Source organism: Chelonoidis abingdonii, chromosome 24, assembly GCF_003597395.2.
Source record: "Chelonoidis abingdonii isolate Lonesome George chromosome 24, CheloAbing_2.0, whole genome shotgun sequence".
In the NCBI taxonomy this organism is placed as follows: Eukaryota; Metazoa; Chordata; order Testudines; family Testudinidae; genus Chelonoidis; species Chelonoidis abingdonii.
In genome coordinates this window covers 5,407,837-5,430,771 of record NC_133792.1, presented here as the reverse complement: position 1 = coordinate 5,430,771, position 22,935 = coordinate 5,407,837, and the positions used below count along the sequence as shown (strand labels likewise).

Here is a 22,935-nt window from a genome sequence, read left to right as displayed (position 1 = left end):
CAATATGTCTGTTAGTCTATAAGGTGCCACAGGACTCTCTGCTGCTTTTACAGATCCAGACTAACACGGCTACCCCTCTGATACACGGTAATAAGTAATAGACTACTTGGATTTGTCAAGAACAAATCATGCCAGACCAACCTAAGGCTTTGTCTACACTAGCATTTTTGTTGGTAAAACTTTTGTCGGCCAGGAGTATGAAAAAACCACCTCCCTGATTGACATAAACTTCACTGACAAAAGTGCTGGTGTGGACAGTGCTGTGTCGGCATGAGAGGCTCCCCTGCCGACATAGCTAACGCCGCTAACTGCGGTGGTTTGATTATGCCGGCGGGAGAACTCTCTCCTGCTGACAAAGAGCAGCTACATGGGAGACCTTACAGTGATGCAGCTGTAATGTCCATAGAGTAGACACAGCCTAGTTTCCCTTTTTGACAGGTTTACTGGCCTACTGAATGGGGGGAAGCTGTAGATGTTATCTAGTTTGATTTGAATAAGGCTTTGACACAATCCCACATGACATTCTTATAAGCAAACTAGAGAAATGTGGGTCTAGATGAAATTCCAACAAGGTGGGTACATAACTGGTTAAAGACTGTACTCAAAGAACAGTTATTAATGGTTTGCTGTCAAAGTAGGAAAGTGTATCTAGTGGGGTTCTGCAGGAATCTGTCCTGTGTTGGGTACTATTTAATATTTCCATTAATGACTTGAACAGCGGAGTGGAGAGTATGCTTCTAAAATCTGCGGATGACACCAAGCTGGGAGGGGTTGGGAGAACTTTTGAGGACAGGATTAGAATTCAAAACAACTTTGATAAATTGGAGAATTGGTCTGAAATCAAGAAGATCAAATTCAGGAAAGATAAGTGCAAAGTACTACACGTAAGAAGGAAAACTTAAATGCACAACTACAAAATGAGGGAATAACTGGCTAGTTGGTAGTATACCTGAAAAGGATGCAGGGGTTATAGTCGATCATAAATTGAATACGAGCCAACAATGTAATGCAATTGCAAAAGCTAATATCATTCTGGGGTGCTTTAACAGGAGTATCGTATGTAAGACACACAAGGTAATTGTCCCACTCTACTCAGCACTAGTGAGGCCTCAGACAGATCACTGTGTCCAGCTCTGGGTGCCGCACTTTACGAAAGAAGTGGACCAATTGGAGAGAGTCCAGAGGCAAGAAAGAAAAATGGCCAAAGGTTTAGAAAACCTGACCTATGAGGAAAGGTTACAAAACTGGGCATGTTTAGTCTTGAGAAAAGAAGTCTGAGGGAGGAACCTGATAACAGTCTTTAAAATGTTTAGAACTGTTATAAAGAGGATGGAGAATAATCAAGCGACATGACCACTGAAGGTAGGGCAAGAAGTAAGTGGTTTAATTTGCAGCAAGGGAGATTCAGGTTAGATATTAGGAAAAACGTTCTAACTACAAGTACAGTTAAGCACTTGCAAGGGAGGTTATGGAATTCCCACCATTGGAGTTTAAGAACAGGTAAGATAGACCTTTGTTTTAGGGATGGTCTAAGTTTACTTGATCATTACTTCAGCACAGGGTGCTGGACTAAATGACCTCTCAAGGTCCCTTCTATGATCCCTGTATTGTAGACATCAGAACAAGACACAGGATTCCACAGTGCCAATTACAGAGGTAAAATAACCTCTCAACTCCCACCTCAGATTCCATTGTTTATGCATTCAAGGAACAATCACAGTAGCCCCTTTGGTCAAAGTCATACTGGGAGCTCAGGTTCAGCTGATATCCACAATGATGTCAACCCCCAAGACTTTTTCACAGTCCCTGCTTCCCAGGAGAGAGTCTCCCATCATGTAAGTATGGCCTATGTTCTTTGTTTCTCAATGTATACATTTAGCATTCTAAAACATATATTATTTGCTTGTTCCCAGTTTATCAAGTGATCCAGATCACTCCAAATCAGTGACCTGTCTTCATTCTTTACCACTCTCCCAATCTTTGTGTTGTCTGCAAACTGTATTAGTGACAAATTTAATGTTTTCTTCCAAGTCATTGATAAAAATATTAAATACCCTAGGCCTAGGAACTGATTCCTGTGGGACATCACTTGAAACACAGCTGCTCAGTGATGATTTCCCATTTACAGTTACATTTTGAGACCTATCAGTTAGCCAGTTTTTAATCCATCTAATGTGTGCCATGTTAATTTTGTATCATTCTAGATTTTTTAATCAAAATGTTGCATGGTACCAAGTCAGATGCCTTACAGAAGTCTAAGTATATTGCATAAACACTATTACCTTTACCAACCAAATTGGTAAGTTCATAAAAAAAATCAAGTTAGTTTGACAGGATCTATTTTCCATAAACCTATGTGGACTGGCATTAATTATATTACCCTCCTTTATTCTTTATCAATCAAGTCTTGTATCAGCCCCTCCATTATCCTGCCTAGATCAATGCCATACTGACAGGCCCAACGTTAGCTTTCTACCCATCTTCTGGGACTTTTCAAGTGTTCCAAGAGTTATTGAAAATCAACATTTGGCTGTGCTGCCTGTAGCCACTGAACCATGTTCTATTCCCAGATCCAGGGAGACCAACCAGGAATCCCGATATTAAGCATTCCCCTGATGTCTCACATTCATTTGTGTAACCCACTGACACTGTGAGTGGTGGGTGTGCCTGTAGGGGTTGGTGCACATAGAGAATGACAACATACTTCCCCTCCTTGTCCCCCTTTGCTAATTACCCTGATAGCTACAGTGAAAGAGATGTGTGCTTTGGATCTGCACGCTGTGTGTTCTAACTAGGCAAAGGAGAGAAGAACAGACCTCTGCATGTACAAGTTAGTGTACGGACCCTGGAGTCATTGCTGAAATATTTTATATTGCAAATCATTGTATTTAGAAGAGAATGTTGTGTTAATATTTTACTGCTTAATTTCTATTATTTGTATTTGTCCCAGCTCCCACATCACAAACTCCCCACCCACGCTTTGCACCAGACAGTGAGGTCAGATGGCAGAGAAGTCTCTTGCTATGTATCTGTACAGTGAGAGACAGCAGAATGGGCACAGCGGTGCCCAATCTCGGCTGTGTTCTCTAGTGACAGCTCCTGAAGCAGGAGGCCAAAATCGCTTCAGTCACAGACAGTCTAGTTAAAGGGAGAGCAGGTCAGATGAGCCAAGAGGGGATGAGATGGAGAATCAGGGAGGATTCCAAAGTCACTGAGAATGAGGGAAAGGGATTGTGGTGCGAGAAAGACAGAAAGCCCTAAGAGCCAAAAGTGGAGGGGGAAGTCAGGCAGTGCACAGCAACATGGAGGAGGGGAGAAGAGAGTCGGATGGAGTATTATGGACTGGAAGAGAATGAGTGGGAAGAGGAGGAAGAAGGGCTGGAAGCAGCAGGATCGGGAGAGAAGAAGGCTACTGCCTCACCATGCTCTCTGGAAGGTGACTCGGGGCAGGCAGCAGGAGGAGTAGCGGCTGCAGTAGGAGAGGGGCTGCAGAAGCAGCATTAGGTGGAGGGAGGGCAGTGAGAGTCAGGCGACTTAGAGAGAGGCTGTGGCCGGCAGTGAGTTTTCACCACTGAACTAGTATTCCAGAGAGCCCAGGAGAAGGGAGAGTGGGAACAGGTGTGTGATTGGCAGGGCAGGGACTGTAGAACTGCGCTGGCTGTGAAGAGGGCACCAGAGGCAAAAAGGCTGGGACTTAGGGCAGTGCCAGGGAGGGGGCAGCTGTGGCGAGAAAGGAGTTCAGAGAGTTCATAGACTTAGACTTTAAGGTCAGAAGGGACCATTATGATTATCTAGTCTGACCTCCTGCACAATGCAGGCCACAGAATCTCACCCACCCACTCCTGTATCAACCCTGTGAGACACTGAAGTTTAAAGACCTCAAGCTGCAGAGAATCCTCCAGCAAGTGACCCGTGCCCCATGCTGCAGAGGAAGACGAAAACCCCCCATGGCCTCTGCCAATCTGCCCTGGAGGAAAATTCCCTCCCAACCCCAAATATGGCGATCAGTTAAACCCTGAGCATGTGGGCAAGACTCACCAGCCAGCACCCAGGAAAGAATTCTCTGTAGTAACTCAGATCCCATCCCATATAACATCCCATCACAGACCATTGGGCCATATTATCGCTGGTATTCAAAGACAAATTAATTGCCAAAATTAGGCTATCCCATTATACCATCCCCTCCATAAACTTATCAAGCTTAGTCTTGAAGCCAGATATGTCTTTTGCCCCACTACTCCCTTGGAAGGCTGTTCCAGAACTTCACTCCTCTGATGTTAGAAACCTTCGTCTAATTTCAAGTCTAAACTTCTGATAGCCAGTTTATATCCATTTGCTCTTGTGTCCACACTGGTACTGAGCTGAAATAATTCCTCTCTCTCCCGGTATTTATTCCTCTGATATATTTATAAAGAGCAACCATATCCCCCTCAGCCTTCTTTTGGTTAGGCTAAACAAGCCAAGCTCTTTGAGTCTCCTTTCATAAGACAGGTTTTCCATTCCTTGGATCATCCTAGTAGCCCTTCTCTGTACCTGTTCCAGTTTGAATCATCCTTCTTAAACATGGGACACCAGAACTGCACACAGTATTCCAGAGAGGTCTCACCAGTGCCTTGTATAACGGAACTAACATCTCCTTATCTCTACTGGAAATACCTCGTCTGATGCATCCCAAGACCACATTAGCTTTTTTCACGGCCATATCACATTGGCGGCTCATAGTCATCCTGTGATCAACCAATACTCCGAGGTCCTTCTCCTCCTCTGTTACTTCCAGCTGAAGCCTCCCCAGCTTATAACAATAGTTCTTGTTATTACTCCCTAAATGCATGGCCTTGCACTTTTCACTATTAAATTTCATCCTATTATTATTACTCTAGTTTACAAGGTCATCCAGATCTTCCCGTATGACATCCCGGTCCTTCTCTACGTTAGCAATACCCCCCAGCTTTGTGTCATCTGCAGACTTTATTAGCACATTCCCACGTTTTGTGCCAAGATCAGTTATAAAAAGATTAAATAAGATTGGTCCCAAAACCGATCCCTGAGGAACTCCACTAGTAACCTCCCTCCAGCCTGATAATTCACCTTTCAGTACGACCCGTTGTAGTCTCCCCTTTAACTAGTTCCTTATCCACCTTTCAATTTTCATATTGATCCCCATCTTTTCCAATTTAGCTAATAATTCCCCATGTGGAACCGTAGCACTGAAATGGAGGTAAATTAAATTTGTCTAAATTTCCTTTGTCTAAAAAATCTGTTACCTTCTCAAAGAAGGAGATCAGGTTGGTTTGGCACAATCTACCTTTTGTAAAACCCTGTTGTATTTTGTCCCAATTACCACTGACCTCAATGTCCTTAACTACTTCCTTCTTCAAAATTTTTTCCAAGACCTTGCATACTACAGATGTCAAACTAACAGGCCTATAGTTACTCGGATCATGTTTTTTCCCTTTCTTAAAGATAGGAACTATGTTAGCAATTCTCCAGTAGTACGGTACAACCCCTGAGTTTACAGATTCATTAAAAATTCTTGCTAATGGGTTTGCAATTTCATGTGCCAGTTCCTTTAATATTCTTGGATGAAGATTATCTGGGCCCCCTGATTTCGTCCCATTAAGCTGTTCAAGTTTGGCTTGGATGTGGTAATATCTACCTCCATATTCTCATTCCTATTTGTCATCCTACCATTATCCCTAAGCTCCTCATTAGCCTCAATACAGACTGAAGAGACAGCGGAGGTGAGTTTTGGATTTGTGGGGGCAAGTTGGGGTTGGGAAGGGTGGCAACAGGAGAAGGTAGAGCTGGCAGGAGCAGTGGAGGGGGGAGGATGGGAGGGTTGAGGAGATGGTGATAGTGTGAGTATGAGGAGGGAAGGAGGCAGGGAAAGGGAAGGAGAAGTGAGAGCATGCAGAGGATTGCTGTGGACAGGACAAGGAGCGGTATGGGAGAGCGTGGCTAGGGGGACAGTCAGCAAACCCCTGGAAGCCTAGACCAGGCTCCCCAAGGTTCCTGACACAAACCAGGGGAGGGAGGATGCAGAGAGGTCAGCATCTCTCAGTCTGTCTCCACTGTCAGCACTCTGGCTCAGCGCAGGGGCCAGGAGAGAATGTGCAGACCCCCCAGAAAGCCAGCTGCAGGTATGTGAGCTCTGTTGTAGCACCCAGGCTACAGGAGGTGGTGCAGCATGGAAACTGCAGGCAGGGAGCTGAGCAGGCCAGCTGTGCCAGAGCCATTGTACTGGGGCATGTGCCTCCATTCTGCTGCCTGTACCTCTCCGAACTGCCCTTCTCCCAGCTTCTCCTTGAGTCGCAGCTGCTGCCGTGGGAACTCGCCCACGGAGATGTCCTTCTTGGTGAGCGAATCGACAGTGAGGGCAGGCACGGCGTACATGTTATTGCCTGTCACACCCTGCAGGCTGACAATGTCGGTCTCCGCGTAGTGAGGCACGTTGTTCTGGAAGCCCTGGTGTGGAGTGGACTTGGTGAGGTCGGGCTCAGCGTAGTCACCGCTGCACGCTGGGGGAAAACCAAAGACACGGTTAGTCAAGCGTTTCTGCCTTCTTCAAATCACGGCGGCCAGGTTGCTGGTAGGCCTGATCCTGCACAGGAACCTCGGGCGGCTCATCTCAGCCCCGGTGCTGCTGCTTGGGCCTGCATGGAGATTTTGCTCCTGTTGTAACTAGGATCTGCTCCAGAAAACCGCAAACATCTGCCTCCCCGAACAAAGGTTTGTGGAGTGTCCTGATTGTGTTAAATGGCCATCAACCACTCATGCCACAACCAGAGACCAAACTCTCACCTACACAGCCCCGCACGTGACACGGGGCATCTCAGTGTTGCTAGGTAATGCCTTTGGGAAAGGCGGTACTGGGGAAGCAGCCTGGAGCTCCTCCATCTTTCCCCATCTCAGGGGTAGATCACTGCGATCCAAGCTTAGAACAGGAACTCGCTCTGGTGCAGAATGCCTAGTAAACGGTGTTTCTCAGGAACAGCACAAGTTCCCAACAGGAGCTCCACAGTCTGCACCGGCTCCCTCTTGGCTTGTGGATTGAATTTAAACCACTGCTTTTGAGCTACAAATCCCTAGCAAGGCTGGGACCTGGCTGCTTGACAGACCACCTCCCATCGTGCCAATCGGTCACAGCTGCAATCCGTGGAGGCACTTGAGCTGCTCCCCCTCCATTTAAAAGACTTGGGGGCTGGTGGCACAGCATCCTCAGTGAGGGGCTCTCAGCTCTGAAACAGGCTTCCCCCTAGACTGAAATAACCCAGGTCTATTGACCTTCTGGGCATGCTGTGGGACATTTCTGTTTACATGGTCTGCTGCACTGCGGGGTCTCTGAGAGAAATCTGCCGGGTGTTCCGCAGGCAATCTCATTTGGCTCAGTAATTTATGGCAGGGGACACAGAGCCCGCAGAGGTCCCTTTTCTATTATTTTGGTATAAACCTAATTTACTACTTCTATATTATGTTTCATACAGACCCCACTATGTTAAAAGAACGTTGATCAGGTGGCAAAGTCAAACACTCAGTCATTAAGTGGTCAGCCAGGAAAACCTTTGCCTTTTCTCTGAGCTCCAGCACGATTGAGAACATCCCCACATGAACGCCAGGGAACATCACTGTGGAGAACCTGCCGATACCAAATGCCCATTTTCTTCACATCAAACAGTCCACTAGGCTCACCCTTTAATAAAGTTTGCAACTTTCACAACCTCATCACATGCCTGTCAGTTCCCCTGGCATCCTCTTTGCTGCTTCTCAGGGAACGGAATACGTCCAACAGGCTGGGTTCTAGGCACAAGGCTACTGTGGCTTCCTGACACTCTCATTGCTAATACAAACCCAGCAATGTCAGTCTAGCCCAACTGCCAGAACGGTCTGCTGGAAAGAGTCATGAACGTGACGCGGCTCCAGCCCTCTGCTCTCTCACTACCTGCTCCCCTCCTCTTCCAAGAATGGGGGCTACTTTGCTTTGCCCCTCACCCCCGAGCAACGTGTAATCAAATACAAATACAAACGTTCATCTTAACGCAGTTACTCTCAAGCCACAGCCAAGAGCCCTGAGGGCCACAAGATCCCCTGGGCTGCAGGTTGGACACCTTCGCTGTACAGCCTTGAGTTACAGTAACACAGACTGTTCTTACCACATGGCTTCTGCCTCATTAAGTGCACAGGATGGATGGTGTTCAGGGGATGAGGTAGCCTCCTTTTGTCCTGAATATTCAATCCACTTCCTCTTGCCTTATTTACTGCTCTCCCTACACTGAACAGGGAAGAATTCATGTCCTCCTGGGAGTTGCTGTGATGCTCATCACTGTAGCATATGAACCTCACAGACATTAATGACTTGATCTTCACAACTCACCTGAGAGATAGGAAAGTGATTGTAACCCCATTTTACAGATGGGGACTGAGGCCCAGAGAGATTTAGGCCAAATTTTACAAAGATGTCCAGTCCTTTTGGGTGCTTCAATGACTGGAGGCCCAACTTGAGACTCCTATAGCTTGAAGTCCCTGACTTTCTTTATGACATTCCTTCCAGCTTCTACTGTGAATGAGGCAGGAATAATATGGACAACAGCCTCATATGCTACACAGCCCCTTCTCATTCATCATCCTTCCAGTGCACTGATTGAGACAGGGGTCCTGTGGAAAAGGCAGTATGTGAAAATGTAAGAAAATAAGAATGGCCATACAGTGTCAGACCAATGGTCCATCGAGCTCAGTATCCTGTCTACTGACAGTGGCCAATGCCAGGTGCCTCAGAGGGAATGAACAGAACAGAGCAATTATCAAGTGGTCCATCCCCCGGCATCCAATCCCACAGCATCTGGCAGTCAGAAGCTTAGGGTCACCGAGGACATGGGGCTGTATTCCTGATCATCATGGCTAAAAGCCATTGAGGGACCTATTGTCCATGAACTTGTCAAACTCTTTTTTGAACCCAGTTATAATTTTGGCCTTCACAACATCCCTGGCAGTGAGTTCCACAAAGTGATGGCGCACTGTGTGAAGAAATACTTCCTTTTGTTTGTTATTAAACCCGCTGCCTATTAATTTAATTGGATGACCCCTCATTCTTGTGTTAATGTTATTTATCCCTTAACATTTCCTTATTAATCTTTTCCACACCCGTCGTGATTTTATAGACCTCTATCATATCCCCCCCTTAGTCATCTCTTTTCCAAGCGGAAAAATCTCCCTCTTTTTAATCTCTCCTCATATGGAATCTGTTCTGTACCCCTAATCATTGTTGTCCTTCTCTGTACCTTTTCCAATTCTAATATATCTTTTTTGAGATGGGTCAATCAGAACTGCACGCAGTATTCAAGGTGTGGGTGTACCATGGGCTTATATAGTTGCATTATGATTTTTTCTGCCTTATTATCTATCCCTTTCCTAATGGTTCCCAACATTTTTGTTAGCTTTTTGCACTGCCCCTGTATATTTAGCAGATGTTTTCAGATGTTATCCACAATTACTTCAATATCTCTTTCTTGAGTGGTGACAGCTAATTTAGACTCCATCATTTTGTATGTATAGTTGGGATTATGTTTTCCAATGTGCACTACTTTGCATTTATCAACATTGAATTTCATCTGCCATTTTGTTGCCCAGTCACCCAGTTTTGTGAGACCCCTTTGTAGCTCTTCACAGTCTGCTTTGGACTTAACTATCTTGAATCATTTTGTATCATCTGCAAACTTTGTCACCTTGCTGTTCACTACATTTTTCAGATCACTTATGAATATGTTGAATAGCACTGGTCCAATACAGACCCCTGGGGGACACCACTATTTACCTCTCTCCATTCTGAAAACTGACCATTTATTCCTACCTTTTGCTTCCTGTCTTTTAGCCAGTGAAAGAACCTTCCCTTTTATCCCATGACAGCTTACTTTACTTAAGAGCCTTTGGTGAGGGACCCTATCAAAGGCTTTCTGAAAGTCTAAGTACACTATATCTACTGAATCACCCTTGTCCACATATTTTTTTTGACCCCTCAAAGAATTCTAATAGACTGATGATGCATGATTTCCCCATACAAAAGTCGTGTGAACTCTTCGCCAACAAATCATGTTCATCTATGTGTCTGATAATTCTGTTCTTTACTAATTTGCCTGGTACTGAAGTTAGGCTTACCGGCCTGTAATTGCCAAGATCCCCTCTGGAAACTTTAAAAAAAATTGGTATCCCATTAGCTATCCTCCAGTCATCTGTAACTGAAGACTATCAGAACGCCTACACAGGAGGGAACCAAATTAAGTTTGCACGGGCAACTTTAATTCTGGCATTTCCTAACTTTTGAGTGCTTCACTTTGCAATCTTAATATTAAAAATGTGTTAAAAGAATGTTAAGTAATTTCTTACAAACACCCCTGGAAAAACAGAAATTCTTTCATGTGGAGTTGTACTGACCTCTGTGAGTAAATGAGATCCACAGCACAGACCCCTGCCTAAGGTGTGAGCCGAAGCTAGCAGCTGTTCACCTTCCTTGCAGCAGGGGTCGTGGATTATCTGCAGGGATCGTTTGGACGTGCCCAACCTATTCAATTCCCTGCCATTGCAGGGGCCTCCGGCATTGGTGGCACCTCATTTTGTCTTGTTCTCTGCCAGTGACACACAACAGTGTAGTCTCCTGAGGACTGAAATGCTTTAATGTAACTGAAATCATGGGGGTACTTGTGTGAAATGTAATTGCTTGTGATATAAAGGAGGCCAGACTAGATGGTCCCTTTCGGCTTTAAATGCTATGAACAGCCACGAGAGGGGGATATAACATACACTTTGACAGTGACTTATTGCTGAATATCAAGACTCCAGGGTTCTGTCCCTGGCTCTGGAAGGAGAGTGTAGTGGTCAGAACAGACTACCAGGGCACTGGATGAACCAAAGCACATTTTTAGAAGGTGAAGGAAATAAAACAAATGAATAATCCCTCCAGACACTGCTGATTCCCATATACCGGCCACTTTTACCTGAATCCTCGGCGCTTTGGGAGAGTTCTGGTAGCTTCTGGAGCAGTGTAGCAGGCTGGTGATATTCCAGGTCCAGTGGGAAGACCCGTTCGTAGGTGGGATTAGACTGGTGGATCTGGTTCTGGTTGCTGACGATGGTGTAGCTGTAGAAGGAGAGACGAACCATGGCGTCCTCCTCCAGGATTCGCCGTGGGGCCTTCGGAAGAGAGAACAAGCTGCTGAGCTATTTGGAATGGCCAGGAAGTGCACTGGCTGCAAGGGTGGCAGTCGCTCCCTAGTACAGCAGCATCCTGATTGGGGCCTGCTCCATGCTGAGGAGCCCAGGACGTGATGGTGGGGAGCAGGGAGTCGGAGCTCCATGACACCATGGCATCCCGTCCACTGGGGATATCACAGGGAGTCTCCAGTACTTCCTAATATATCATAGAGCTCAGCAGGGCCAGCACAGCTCCAGACTCCCATGTACAGCAGCACCGTCACGTTACCTTCTCCAGTCTCTTCTGGACATACTGCTTCCACAGAATGATGATTATAATGATCAGGAGCAGGAGTATAATAGCCACAAGGCAGCCAACCAGGATGGAAGTACTGGAGTCATCTGCTTTCTCCTCTATCCGAGTGCTGGTTATAAAAGAAGTGGTTTCTGTACCGAGGAAAAAAATGAAAAGAAACTGGAGTCACAAGATGTGGGGTTGCACTCACAGGCTAACAGTCTGGTGCAGAAGAGAACCAAGGCAACTTCCTGGACAAAGCTAATCTATTTTCACACTGGTTTAATCAGAAAGTCTCTTTTCCTGGAACTTCACAAATAACTTGGTGCTAGCGGCTTCTGGAGCCACATGCTGTTCTTGCCTTTGGACATGGTGACTCTGGGCTACTGTAACTCATAGCAGGGTGGAAAATGAACCTGGACTCAATTTCAGTGGTTAGGTTTTGAGGTTTAATTGGCTGTACATGTGCGCTTGGGTCTCCTCGCGCCGGTGGCCTGCCATATTCTATGACTGGCACTGTGGCTGGGGCAGAGCCAGCCCTGGATTAGCGAGTGTAGCATAAAGCACTTGGTGCTAGGTGTGGAGGGGTGATGCTGGGGTGCGTACACTGCTGCAGGAAGCACTTTGCAAGGAGGGAGGGTCCCCTCTTGCGACAGAGCGTAGGCCTTCCATCCGCCAGTACAGTTTGGCGGGTCTGTGTAGTAGAGGAGGAATGGTGGTCAAGTCCTTACCCCATGCTGCCTTAGTAGCGTTGGTCTGTGTATCCAGCAGCTCTGCTGTGCTTGTGGCTAGAGTAACCACAGTAGGATTTACATTCTCCATGTCTGTGGAAGGCCAGAGCAGGTGTCAGTCTGTCGCATACACCCTGCCGCTGCCTCTGCCAGCAGTCTCTGTGATCCCCAAGCAAGGCCCCCAAATTCACACCTAGGGCTGTGCCAGGAACCCTGGGGTTGCTCACTTCCATTATTTATCTGTGCAGCATCACAGTGTAAGAGCCCCACCTGCACACCCTCACTCAGGACAGCAAGCCTCACTCACTGACTCCTGGATTGCTGGCTTTGTAGGATTGGTCTCAGGGCCAGGCGAAGGCCAGACTAGAGCAGAGGAGATACATGCAGCAGGTTGCCTCATTGCAGCATGAGGCTGAGAGTCTTAACTAATCCTTGTTTATAATTCAAAAGCCCTGACACAGAACCCAGAACAGCGGGAGACTAGCTGGAAAATCAGGAGAGTTTGTAAAAAAAAAAACCCAAACCCAAAACCAAAGAACTAGTGTTCTTTGCTTTGGCTTCTGAGCTTCTGTCCCCTTGCCCCCCATAATGTGTGGTAGTCACAAGCTGAAAATTCAAATCTTCAGTGCTCCTGCTCCCCGACTTCCTGCCCTGTGCTTGCTCCCCAATTACCGCCCCCACTCCTCTCCCTGACTGCTCCCATACCTGCTCCCTCACTGCCCCCCACACCTCTCCCTCACTGCCCCCCACGCTTCTCCCTCACTGCCCCCTTCTTCCCACTGATGGTCCTGCTTCCCAGCTCATGATCCCTGTGTATCTTCCATCAACCCTGCCTCTGTCAGCCTCAATTCTTGTTCAGGCTCTCCCTGTCTGCCTCCTGCTCCCCACCGTCCCCTACAGACCTTGGAAGGAGACTTACCAGACTGGAAGGAAATCTCACTGATCATCATCCAGGTGTCAGCAAAGTAGAAACGGCAAAGGACAGCTTTGCCCACCCGCTGATTCAGGGGGATGGTCACAAACCTCGCACTGGGGTTTTTGTCATCCAAGATGGTGGAAACTCCAACAGGCTCAGACTCCCACTCTACAATCAGCCGTGGTTTGAACAGACATTCCACCTTCTGGAAGATCTTCACCCCCTTGGAAAACATATTGTTGCAATGCACCTGGCAAGAGGAAAAAGGACCAGTCAGACTGAGTTCTTTCCTCTGACTCCCCATGTTGACACAAGGACCAGGTCTTAGATATGCAACCAATGAATTGTATAAACCTAAAATCCTGGGGCCGCTGGGATGTGCCGCCCACTTCGGGAGTGGTGCGGAGCGAGGCTGGGCAGGAAGCCGCCTTAGCCCTGCTGGGCTACTGGTGGTGGCGGCGGTGGCTGGGGTCCCCTGGGCCCTTTTAAATTGCCCAGGAGTGGCAGGTGGGGCCGGGTGATGTTCCTGGGGAGGTACGCGGGGGCAGCATGCAGGGTCAGGGGCAAGACCCAGCCCTGAACATTGGTGGAGCCAGGCCCATGGGCCCTGAATATTCCTGGAACACGGGCACCATGGGCCCCTATAACTCGCTACCCCTGCCTAAATGCAAATAATCACATTAAGGAAAAAGGCACCATGTACTCTGCAGCATCTGGGACCAAGAACAAGAGGACAAGGCCTCTGGCTTCTGGGGGCTGCATCCTGAATTCTGCAGAAAACTGGAAATTCGGTTGTACCCCAGACACATTTGCAAATGGAGATGAAGGGGATGCTTTGTATCACAGCAGCTTCTGTGCTCCCCAAGTGGGGCCTCACCATGCTAGTGCTGCACTGTTCCTTTGGAAGCAGTGAATCTGTGAATACTGCACGGGTCCACTGGACAAGGGGCTGGATGCTCCACAGAGACGCTTGGAGGTCTCAAGGGTTTGGGTGTGCCAATTGCTAACCTGCAGAGTAACAGCGGGGTCTGCGAGGGGTGTGTGTATGGAGTTGGGGAGCTGACCCCAGCAGGCACAGATAAAGCTTCCTCGCACTAAGGGCACGTGACAGCAAGGTGCCTCACAATGCTGGCTACCCCTGCGAAGCATCACACCAGCGCCCTGGAAGGAAGCAGGGAAGAGGCTGACAGAAACAGCAGCCATATTTCATCCAGCCTGAATACAACTGGTCCACAGATGGATCAATCAAAGATTCAGCTGGACAGGGACTGGCTGCATCTAGAAGTGCAGCAGCAAGCAGACCAAGTGCAAGAATGAGCAAACTGGAAGCAACAGCAAACAAACGGGAAAACACTGTCAGCACTAGGAGAGAGAGAAGAAGGATCAGAGCCAGCACGAAAAGCAAGAGAAGGACAAGCAGTGGCATTATCAGCTCGAGGTGGAGACGGCACCAGCAGAATCCTAGTCCAGCCGGCGAAGCCAGGCACCATGTACCTGTCCTGGTGAGTGGCATAGATTCCCATTTACTTCCTCGCTTTAGGGAAGGCGGTGACATGGGCGTGTTTCTAAATGCTTTTGAAATGGAGTCTGAACTGAAGAAGTTGGGGGAGGAGGACCTGATATGGTATTTGGCTCCACGACAGACAGTCAGGGACAAAGGCTTTGGAGAGTTTCACTCTATGTACAGGGAGGACTATAAAGATTATAAGTGATGTAAACAACGTTGTTTCAAAACTTTAAACTGACCCCTGAAGTATACAGGAGAAGGTTTCGGGGAGTTCAGAAAAACAGGAAACGACCTACATTGAGGTTTCAACCCAATTTAGGGATTATGTAAGAAAATGGGGACTTGGTTGGGGGCGGTTACCACGGTCAATGAGCCCTGTGAATTACTGGGTTTAGAACAATTCTATAACCCTGCCACCCTGACCTAAAAACCTGGTTGAGAGACAAATATCCTAGAGATGTAGCCACAGCTGAGAAATGGGCAGATCAGTACGCAGATAGTTGACCTGGGTTTGACACAAAACCTAACAGAGATGGAATAGGATCAGGAGACAGGGATCAGGCCCAAGCCGAGACCCACACCCAGGAGCAGGGAAACCACCTCTGAGAAGACCTGAGACAGTGGGGAAATGCAGTGCGCCATATGCGGCTAGTGTGACCCCTCTGCCCAGAATCGCCCAACCCACCCACTGAGGCCCAGTGCTGGAAGGGGAAGCGGAGCCAGTCTCCAGGCAACCTAACGAGTGCAGCTGGCCTGTAGTAGGCTGCCTCCTTGGCTACAGTCCCTGACTGGCAGGAAGCATCAGCAGACCCGCTCTCAAGCCCAGCAGCCATGGCACTGTAGTGAGCACTCGAAGCCTTCGCCCAGAGCTGTGTTGGCTCCTGCGCCTGTTTGTTCCAGCCCCACTCCTGCCTCAGACCCAGCCCGACTCCTGCCTTGGCTGAGCTTTGTCCCCACCTTGCCTCACTCCAGGGAACCTGGCTTTGACCCTCAGCTCCAACTCTGGACTTCCGACCCTGGTTCTGACCTTGGGCTCCAATTCCTGGCTACTGACTCCTGCTCCAACCAGTATGCATGACTTCCCCCATCCTGATCTCTGACAGTTTGAGGAGCCATAAAAGCACAAAAAAATAAGGGAACTACAGCTGACATGGTGAGCATGGATCCAGGAAAGGCCCAATATCTTTGTAAGAGATAGTGGGAGCCCTACAGACCTGAAAGCTCAACCCGTGTTGCCTTCAGCTCTAGCCCCTGCTTCCCATGAGCCCAAGCTCCCCCTGCCTGACAAGTTCAGTGGCAACTGGGACAAATTTTGTGGTTCCTAAATCAGTGTTGACTCCAATTTCTGCTATGTCTGCAGTCACACCCTGCGTTACAGGTCCTGGGGAGAGAAGAGACCTATCAATAGTCTTAACCAGATCTGGATGGACTGGATGTGTATGGTGGGAACAGCATGACTTAAGTCCATAAAGTTACCTGAGGCCCCCGAGTTGACCGAGGCCTCTGTAGTAGTAGGATTTTATGTTTGTATTTTACATAATTTAGAATGAAGGATAAAGAATAATAATGTAGCATGTTTAAAATGTATAGACGTATTATTTGCTCATATCCTGCCAGCCACCCTTTTCGAATAGCAGAGAGGAATGGCCTAATGGGCCACAGGTAGAGATAAATCAGCCAGAATCTGGACTGATTTCAAGGCAGTGATGGACCTTTGAGGGTCACCAGTTTGTTGCAGGTTTAGCATTTTACAATAAGTAAAAGAACGCCATGATTGTTTTCTTTTGCATTGCAACTTGATGTTCCTGTTCCAAATGTTCTATGTAAATTAATTTTGTTTTGTGTGCAAATGAGGAATGTGTGTGTTAAGAGATATGTGTGAAGGCCACTGCTGAACCAGATGGTCTAGGGAGAAACCGGAGACAGATGCAAGGGCACCAAGAGGCTGCAACATGCCCGAACTGGAATGTCAGAGGAGGGCAGATTGACGACTCTAAAGAGGAGACAGGCACCTATCGATGGGGACAGGAAAGCTCTGATCAAGAATGAGAAGGACAATTTAAGAAAACAAGCACTTGTCAAACAACAATTGATTACAGCATGATGGACCAAAACTCATTGGTCCCAATGAAGGATAATCACTATATAAACAGAGTGCCTTGCCATGAAACTTTGGGTTTGTCCTGCCAAAACTTCCCCGGAGCATTGTGTCGTGACCGACGGAACCCAGCTCCTCCCTATGGGGCCACTAGGTTGATCTGGACTCTGGACTGGTAACGATAACATTGACAGGCGGGACAGTGTGTGTGTGCGGTGTGATTGAATGCATATGCTAATTGTTGTATCTTCAATAAATGCAGCGTATTGCCTTTTCCCCTGAAAAAGGTCCCATGTGCTTCTTAGAAGCATAACACCTCTAGAGGGATCTCAGAGCTTTCTGATAGTCAAATTAATAGAGGTATTCAGAGTTGCGTCAAAAATTTACTTGGGAATCCTACTGCATTGGCTGTGGCCCATGGATACTAGGAACCGCTGGAGGGGGAAGACGACCAGCTTGGCTTGGACAACCTCCTAAGGGCTGGGGACCTGGCATTTCCTGGCCCCATCCCCATCCAAAACTTTGCTGGACACATCAAGGCAAGATGGCCGGGGTCCTCACAATATAAGCACAAGCCTAAAGCCCAATGTTGGTTCTTCTCCAAGTTGGAGAGGTAGGGGCGAGCCTGGTGAGCTAGCATGAGCTCTGATGCCAGTCAAGACCTGCATGTCTGGGATGTCAGAGGCACAGAGAATGGGGGAAAAAAAATCGATGTATGCTCACGACACCACTCCATGAGGTGATCATCTGTTCTGACACACAATCCAATCAGATTGTCCAAACTGGATGGAGGCACTACCCATGGAAGCTCATCGTTTATCTCATCATTTAACCCCAAGCGGAAATAGCAGCACTGTGCGGCCTCATCCCACTTGGTGTCAGAAGCCAAATGGTGAAATTCAGCAGCAAACTTGGCTATGGGCTGGCCTCCCTGCTGCAAGGCCTGAAGGATTGCCTTGGAGGTCCGCATACAGTTGGCATCACTGAAGATGATGGATGTAGCTTGAATGAATTCCTCTAATCATTGCAAGAGCGGGCTGGACTGTTCCAGGAGTGGGGAAGTCCTCTCCAGTCAACACACTTAAGATGAGCCCCTCACGGGCCTGGACTGTGGGGAATGATCGGGGGTGTAGAAGGAACAGGAGCTCATATTGGTTCAGAAACTCTCCCTCCAAAACTTGTCCCAATCTCCAACCAATTTGTTCGGCAGCAGACTCCTCAGCTCTGGAAGAGGCAGAGTAGGAGGAGCCAGCAGAGAACCCTGCATCTGTAGGGCCATGTGTTGTGATTGCAGGGCAGTTATTTGCACTTCCAGGTTCTTGATGGAGTCCACCAGTTCCGCTGGTGTTTTAATAGCATCCATGTTAGCACCAAGAGTCCCTGACTCCGATATTAAGGGCTCGCAATCTGTTGGCTGGCCGGGATGGGGCGGTTTAGCTCATCGTCAAAGCGGAGGTCAGGCCTGGAGAGTCATAGCCAGGAGCCAAAGCCAAGCGTCAAACTGGAAGGCAGGAACTGAATACCAGAGCTAAGGGTCTGTTGTCAGAAGCCAGAGTCAAGAGCCAAAGCAAAGGGTAGGAACTGAAGTGAGCAGGATATCAAGAATGGGGAGGTTCAAGGCAGGAGCAGGACAGGGCAAGGTTCAGTGGAAGGCAGGAGCAGCTGGAATAAAGGTAACTCAGGAGCAGGCACCGTGGTGGGTAAGTGTTGAGAAGCTGGCCAGTTGCTGCTGCTGGCCTCTATAGCCAATCAGGCAGCCTGCTGCATGGCAGCTGTACTGATGAAGCTGCCTGAAGACTAGCTCTGCTGCAGGCCCTGATCCCTGACATACTGAGTGGAAAGAGGCCACCCAGTGTTTTTATTTCTGGCTCGGCCTATGTGATGATATTAAAGATGAACTGGCACGGGTGGAGTCCCCCTTCGGCCTGGATGTGTTAGTTAATCTGTGCTTCAAGATCAATGACTGCCTGACGGAATGCCACAGGAAAAAAAAGGTCCTCCCTGTTCCTGCTATCCTCAGCCCCAGAAGGCGGGGTTCGGGGCACCCTTCTCCCCTTGCCAGCAGTCCATACCAATGCTTGTCGGCCACTATCCTGGTGATGGCCAATCAGCATCCAACACATCTTCAACTCCCTCTCTGGCTGCAGTCCCTTGAGATGCCCGACACCATCGTAGAGGCACTGGTAGACTTGAACACCTCTGGCAATTTCATGGATCTGGAGTTTGCCCGAGTACACAAGCTCCCCATCCAGTGCAAGGTCTCCCCCAACTTAGAGGAGTCCACAGACGGGTCACTCCTTTCACTGGGACTGGTCACCCACCAGATGGCTCCCTTTTGAAGCCACCAAGAAATCCTCCATTTTGGGCCAATTCATGCACTGCATTCATTAGCTGTCCTTGACATCCCTGGCTTGTTGCCCATGATTCATGCATCTCCTGGTGGTCAGTCACAATACGCTTTGACTCCCTGTTTTGCTGACAATCCTGTTTCCCTAGAGCCAACTGGGGACCAGCAATCCTTCAAGGTTTACTCAGTCCTCCAAAGAATTCAGAGACACAAAGAAAGGATTCAAAAGCAACGCCAGAAACCCACTGAGCTTCTCCAACAGCTTTAGGGACCTCTGTTAAATACCAACGCTATGCTGATGTGTTCAACAAAAAGCAAGCCAATGCTCTCCCACCACATCACAGCTACAACTGCTCCATCAACCTCCAGCCAGGGGCAGAGATTCCCTTCAGGCGCATTTACTCTCTCTAAACCAAGAGTTACCTTGAAGAAAACCTGCAGAATGGGTTCACTTGCCCTTCAATATTTCTAGCAGGAGCCTGGATCTTCTTTGTGGCAGAGATGGCTCCCTCTGGCCTTGTTTGTACTATCAAGCTCTGAACAAGATTACAGTCCGAAATTGGTACCCTTTACCACTTATTAAGGAGATGTTTGAAAGACTTTGCTCTGCCAAGGTCTTCACAAAGTTGAACATTCACAGAGCTTATAACCTGGTGAGGATCCGAGAAGGAGATGAACGGAAGACCACCTTCTGGACCAAGTACGGCCTCTTTGAGCATTTGCATGTGCTGTTTGGGTTGTGCAACACCCCAGCAATTTCATAAATCTAGCATTTTATAAATGACATACTTAGGGGCACGCTGGACCAATTTGTCATCATTTACCTGGACAATATCCTTATTTTCTCAGAAAGTCAGGCCCTCCACAATCATCAGGTGCCCAGCCTTGCAGACATTCTGCCAAAACCACCTCTATGGAAAGCTTGAGAAATGCGAGTTTGGTAGGGACAGAGTGGAATTCTTGGGCTATATCATCTTGCCTGAAGGACTCACCATGGACCCGTGTAAGGTAGAAGCAGTATCCGACTGGATCATGCCCAAGGACATACATAGGGTGCAGCAATTCCTAGGGTTCGGCAGTTTCTACAGGCGTTTTATTAAAGGATTCTCTAGCCTGGCTGCACTCACAAAGCCGCTCCTGCAAAAGGGGGCCAAGTTTGTTTGGTCCATGGATGCTCCCTCAGATTTTGATTGACTGAAGAGGCATTCACTTCAGCATCCATCCTGCTTCACCACTAAACCATTTAAGATGGAAGCCATGCCTTGAATTTTGCCATAGGTGCAGTATTGTCTCAATATGTGGGCTCCAGCAACCAACTCCACCCTTTTATTCTTGAAAGCTAACCCCAGTGGGAAAAAAATTACGGTATTTGTGACAAAGAGCAATTACTAAGGTGGCTTTTGAGGAGTAGCGCCACCTCCTAGAAGAAGCCCAATTCCTAGTCCAAGTCTTGACAGATCACAAGGACCTGGAATATCTACAAACCGTTAGACACCTTAACCAGTATTAGGTCTGCTGGTCTCTCTCTTCACTAGCTTGGTAACTTATCACCTAGGTATGAGAAACGGGAAGGCAGATGCCCTATCCCACAGAAATGAAACTCTCAAATCTGGTGACGAGAACTCTTCCACCGTGCTCAAAGTATCCAACTTTGTCTATGGGACAATCAACAATAGTCTGACATCCTCCATCCACTCCCTGCTCCCCAATGACTCTGAGTGATGTGTGTATCCAACCTCTGATTGCAGATTAGAGAACAGCCTTCTCTATTGTAAGGGTTGTATTTACATTCTCGGGGGAGGCTAGCTCAGTGATTTCAGCACTGGCCTGCTAAACCCAGGGTTGTGAGTTCAATCCTTGAGGGGGTCATTTAGGGATCTGGTGCAAAAATCTGTCTAGGGATTGATCCTGCTTTGAGCAGGGGGTTAGACTAGATGCTCTCCTGAGGTCCCTTCCAACCCGGATATCCTATGGAGGAACAATCTAGCCTTCAGGTATTGAAACTATGGCACAATTTGCCTCTTGCAGGCTATTTTGTCCATTTCAAGACCCAGAATCTGGTCTCAAGGAGCTTCTGATATAAACTTACATCAAAGATTATATAAGGTCCTGCAGCCTCTTCGCATGTACCAAGAACCCACGATCAAAACCCTTAAGTCTCCTCCTGCCTCTGCCCACATGTCCACAGCCTTGGACTTCATTGTAGAAGTGCCATGCTCCCAGGGGCAGTTGGTAATCCTGGTGGCCACCAACCTCCTAACAAAAATGGAGCACTTCATGCCATGCTGAACTGTTCCTGCTGCATGGGAGACAGCTCAGCTCTGCACAGAAAATGTTTTCCACTACCACAGGTTATCGACAAGTATTATACTGGATCAAGGACCCCATTCTGGTGGGAATTTCTCGACTACTTGCCATCGAATCCCTCGCCTCATCCAACGGACTAATGAGCAAACAGAGAGGGTCAATCAAATCATGGAGCAGTATCTTCGCTGCTTTCTGAGTTACAGGGCCGCCTCCAGAGTTTTTGCTGCCCCAAGCGGCTGAAAAAAATAAATAATAATGAAAAAAAAAGTCGCAATCGCGATCGGCGGCAGCTCCACCACGCCATTTTCTTCTTCAGCGGCAATTCGGCAGCAGGTCCTTCCCTTCGAGGGGGACCGAGGGACCCGCCGCCGAATTGCCGCCAAAAAGCCCGACGTGCTGCCCCTTCCCCTTGGCCGCCCCAAGCACCAACTTGCTTAGCTGGTGCCTGGAGCCGGCCCTGCTGAGTTACCACCAGGATGACTGTCTCCCCCGCTGTGCTCTGCTGAATTTGCATATAACAATGTAATCCACACCGTGACCCATAGCCCATTCTTTGCTAACTATGGCTTTCACCCCTGCTTCAATCCAGATTTACCCATGAGGTCCCTAGTACTGGATGTTGCAGATTTAGCCTCCCACCTACAGTGGGAGCATAGGAACTCAAGAAAACTTGTAGTCTGCCAAAGAATCCTATAAACACCTCACGGAAAAAGATCATGAGGCTGCCCCCATTCTGGCCATAGGGGACAAGGTGCAGATCTCTGACCAGAACTTAAATCGAGCTGCCTATCCGCCAAACTTGACTACCAATATCTAGGCCTCTTCAAGTTTATAGATCGGGTAAACCTAGTGGCCTTCAGGTAATAGATCCAAGTCCTTGAAGATATACCCCTTCTTTCACATATCACTTTTAAAGCCTTACACTGAGAACCCATATCCAAACCCTCCAACCCCCCACTGCCACCCATAACAGTCTGCGGACAAGAGTGTTGGTCCACTGACTCCTCAACTCTAGATGAGTTGTGGGAGGGCCCTAGTACTTGGTGGACTAGGAAGGCTACAGTACGGACAGGCAATCTTGGGAACCGGTAGACTATGTCCAACCTCAAAGCATTTACCCAGAGCTGTGTTGGTTCCTGCACCTGCTTGTTCCCAGCCCTGCTTCTGCCTTGGACTCAGCCTTGCCTCACTCCAAGTAACCCAGCTCTGACCCTCAGCTTCTATTCCTGGCTACTGACTCCAGAAATGCCACTAGAAATGACCACTAGAAATGACCACCCATGTCCTGATCTCTGACACAGCTCAAATACTTCCAACTCCAGGGAGTGCCAAGGGTGTTAATTGGCCAAGTAGATGCAATTCACAGCCAATTAACACCCTCAGAGCCCCCTGGAGTCCTGTGTACACTGTCAATGGAAACTGAGTATCAGAGGGGTAGCCATGTTAGTCTGGATCTGTAAAAGCAGCAAAGAATCCTGTGGCACCTTATAGACTAACAGACGTTTTGGAGCATGAGCTTTCGTGGGTGAATACCCACTTCGTCAGATGCATGT

General features: G+C 48.0%; 1 protein-coding gene across 2 annotated transcripts in view; it reads right to left on the bottom strand.

The window, feature by feature from the left end:
• Positions 1-22,935, bottom strand: part of LOC116816114 (discoidin domain-containing receptor 2-like) — a 158,926-nt gene that overhangs the window by 25,116 nt on the left and 110,875 nt on the right. For both annotated transcript variants that reach the window (XM_032765159.2, XM_032765233.2), the window contains 5 exons: positions 13,127-13,373; positions 12,208-12,300; positions 11,471-11,628; positions 10,986-11,181; positions 6,274-6,518 (listed from right to left, as the gene is read on the bottom strand). In XM_032765159.2, coding sequence (XP_032621050.1) covers positions 6,274-6,518; positions 10,986-11,181; positions 11,471-11,628; positions 12,208-12,300; positions 13,127-13,373 — 939 coding nt within the window. The remainder of the gene's footprint in view (positions 1-6,273; positions 6,519-10,985; positions 11,182-11,470; positions 11,629-12,207; positions 12,301-13,126; positions 13,374-22,935) is intronic.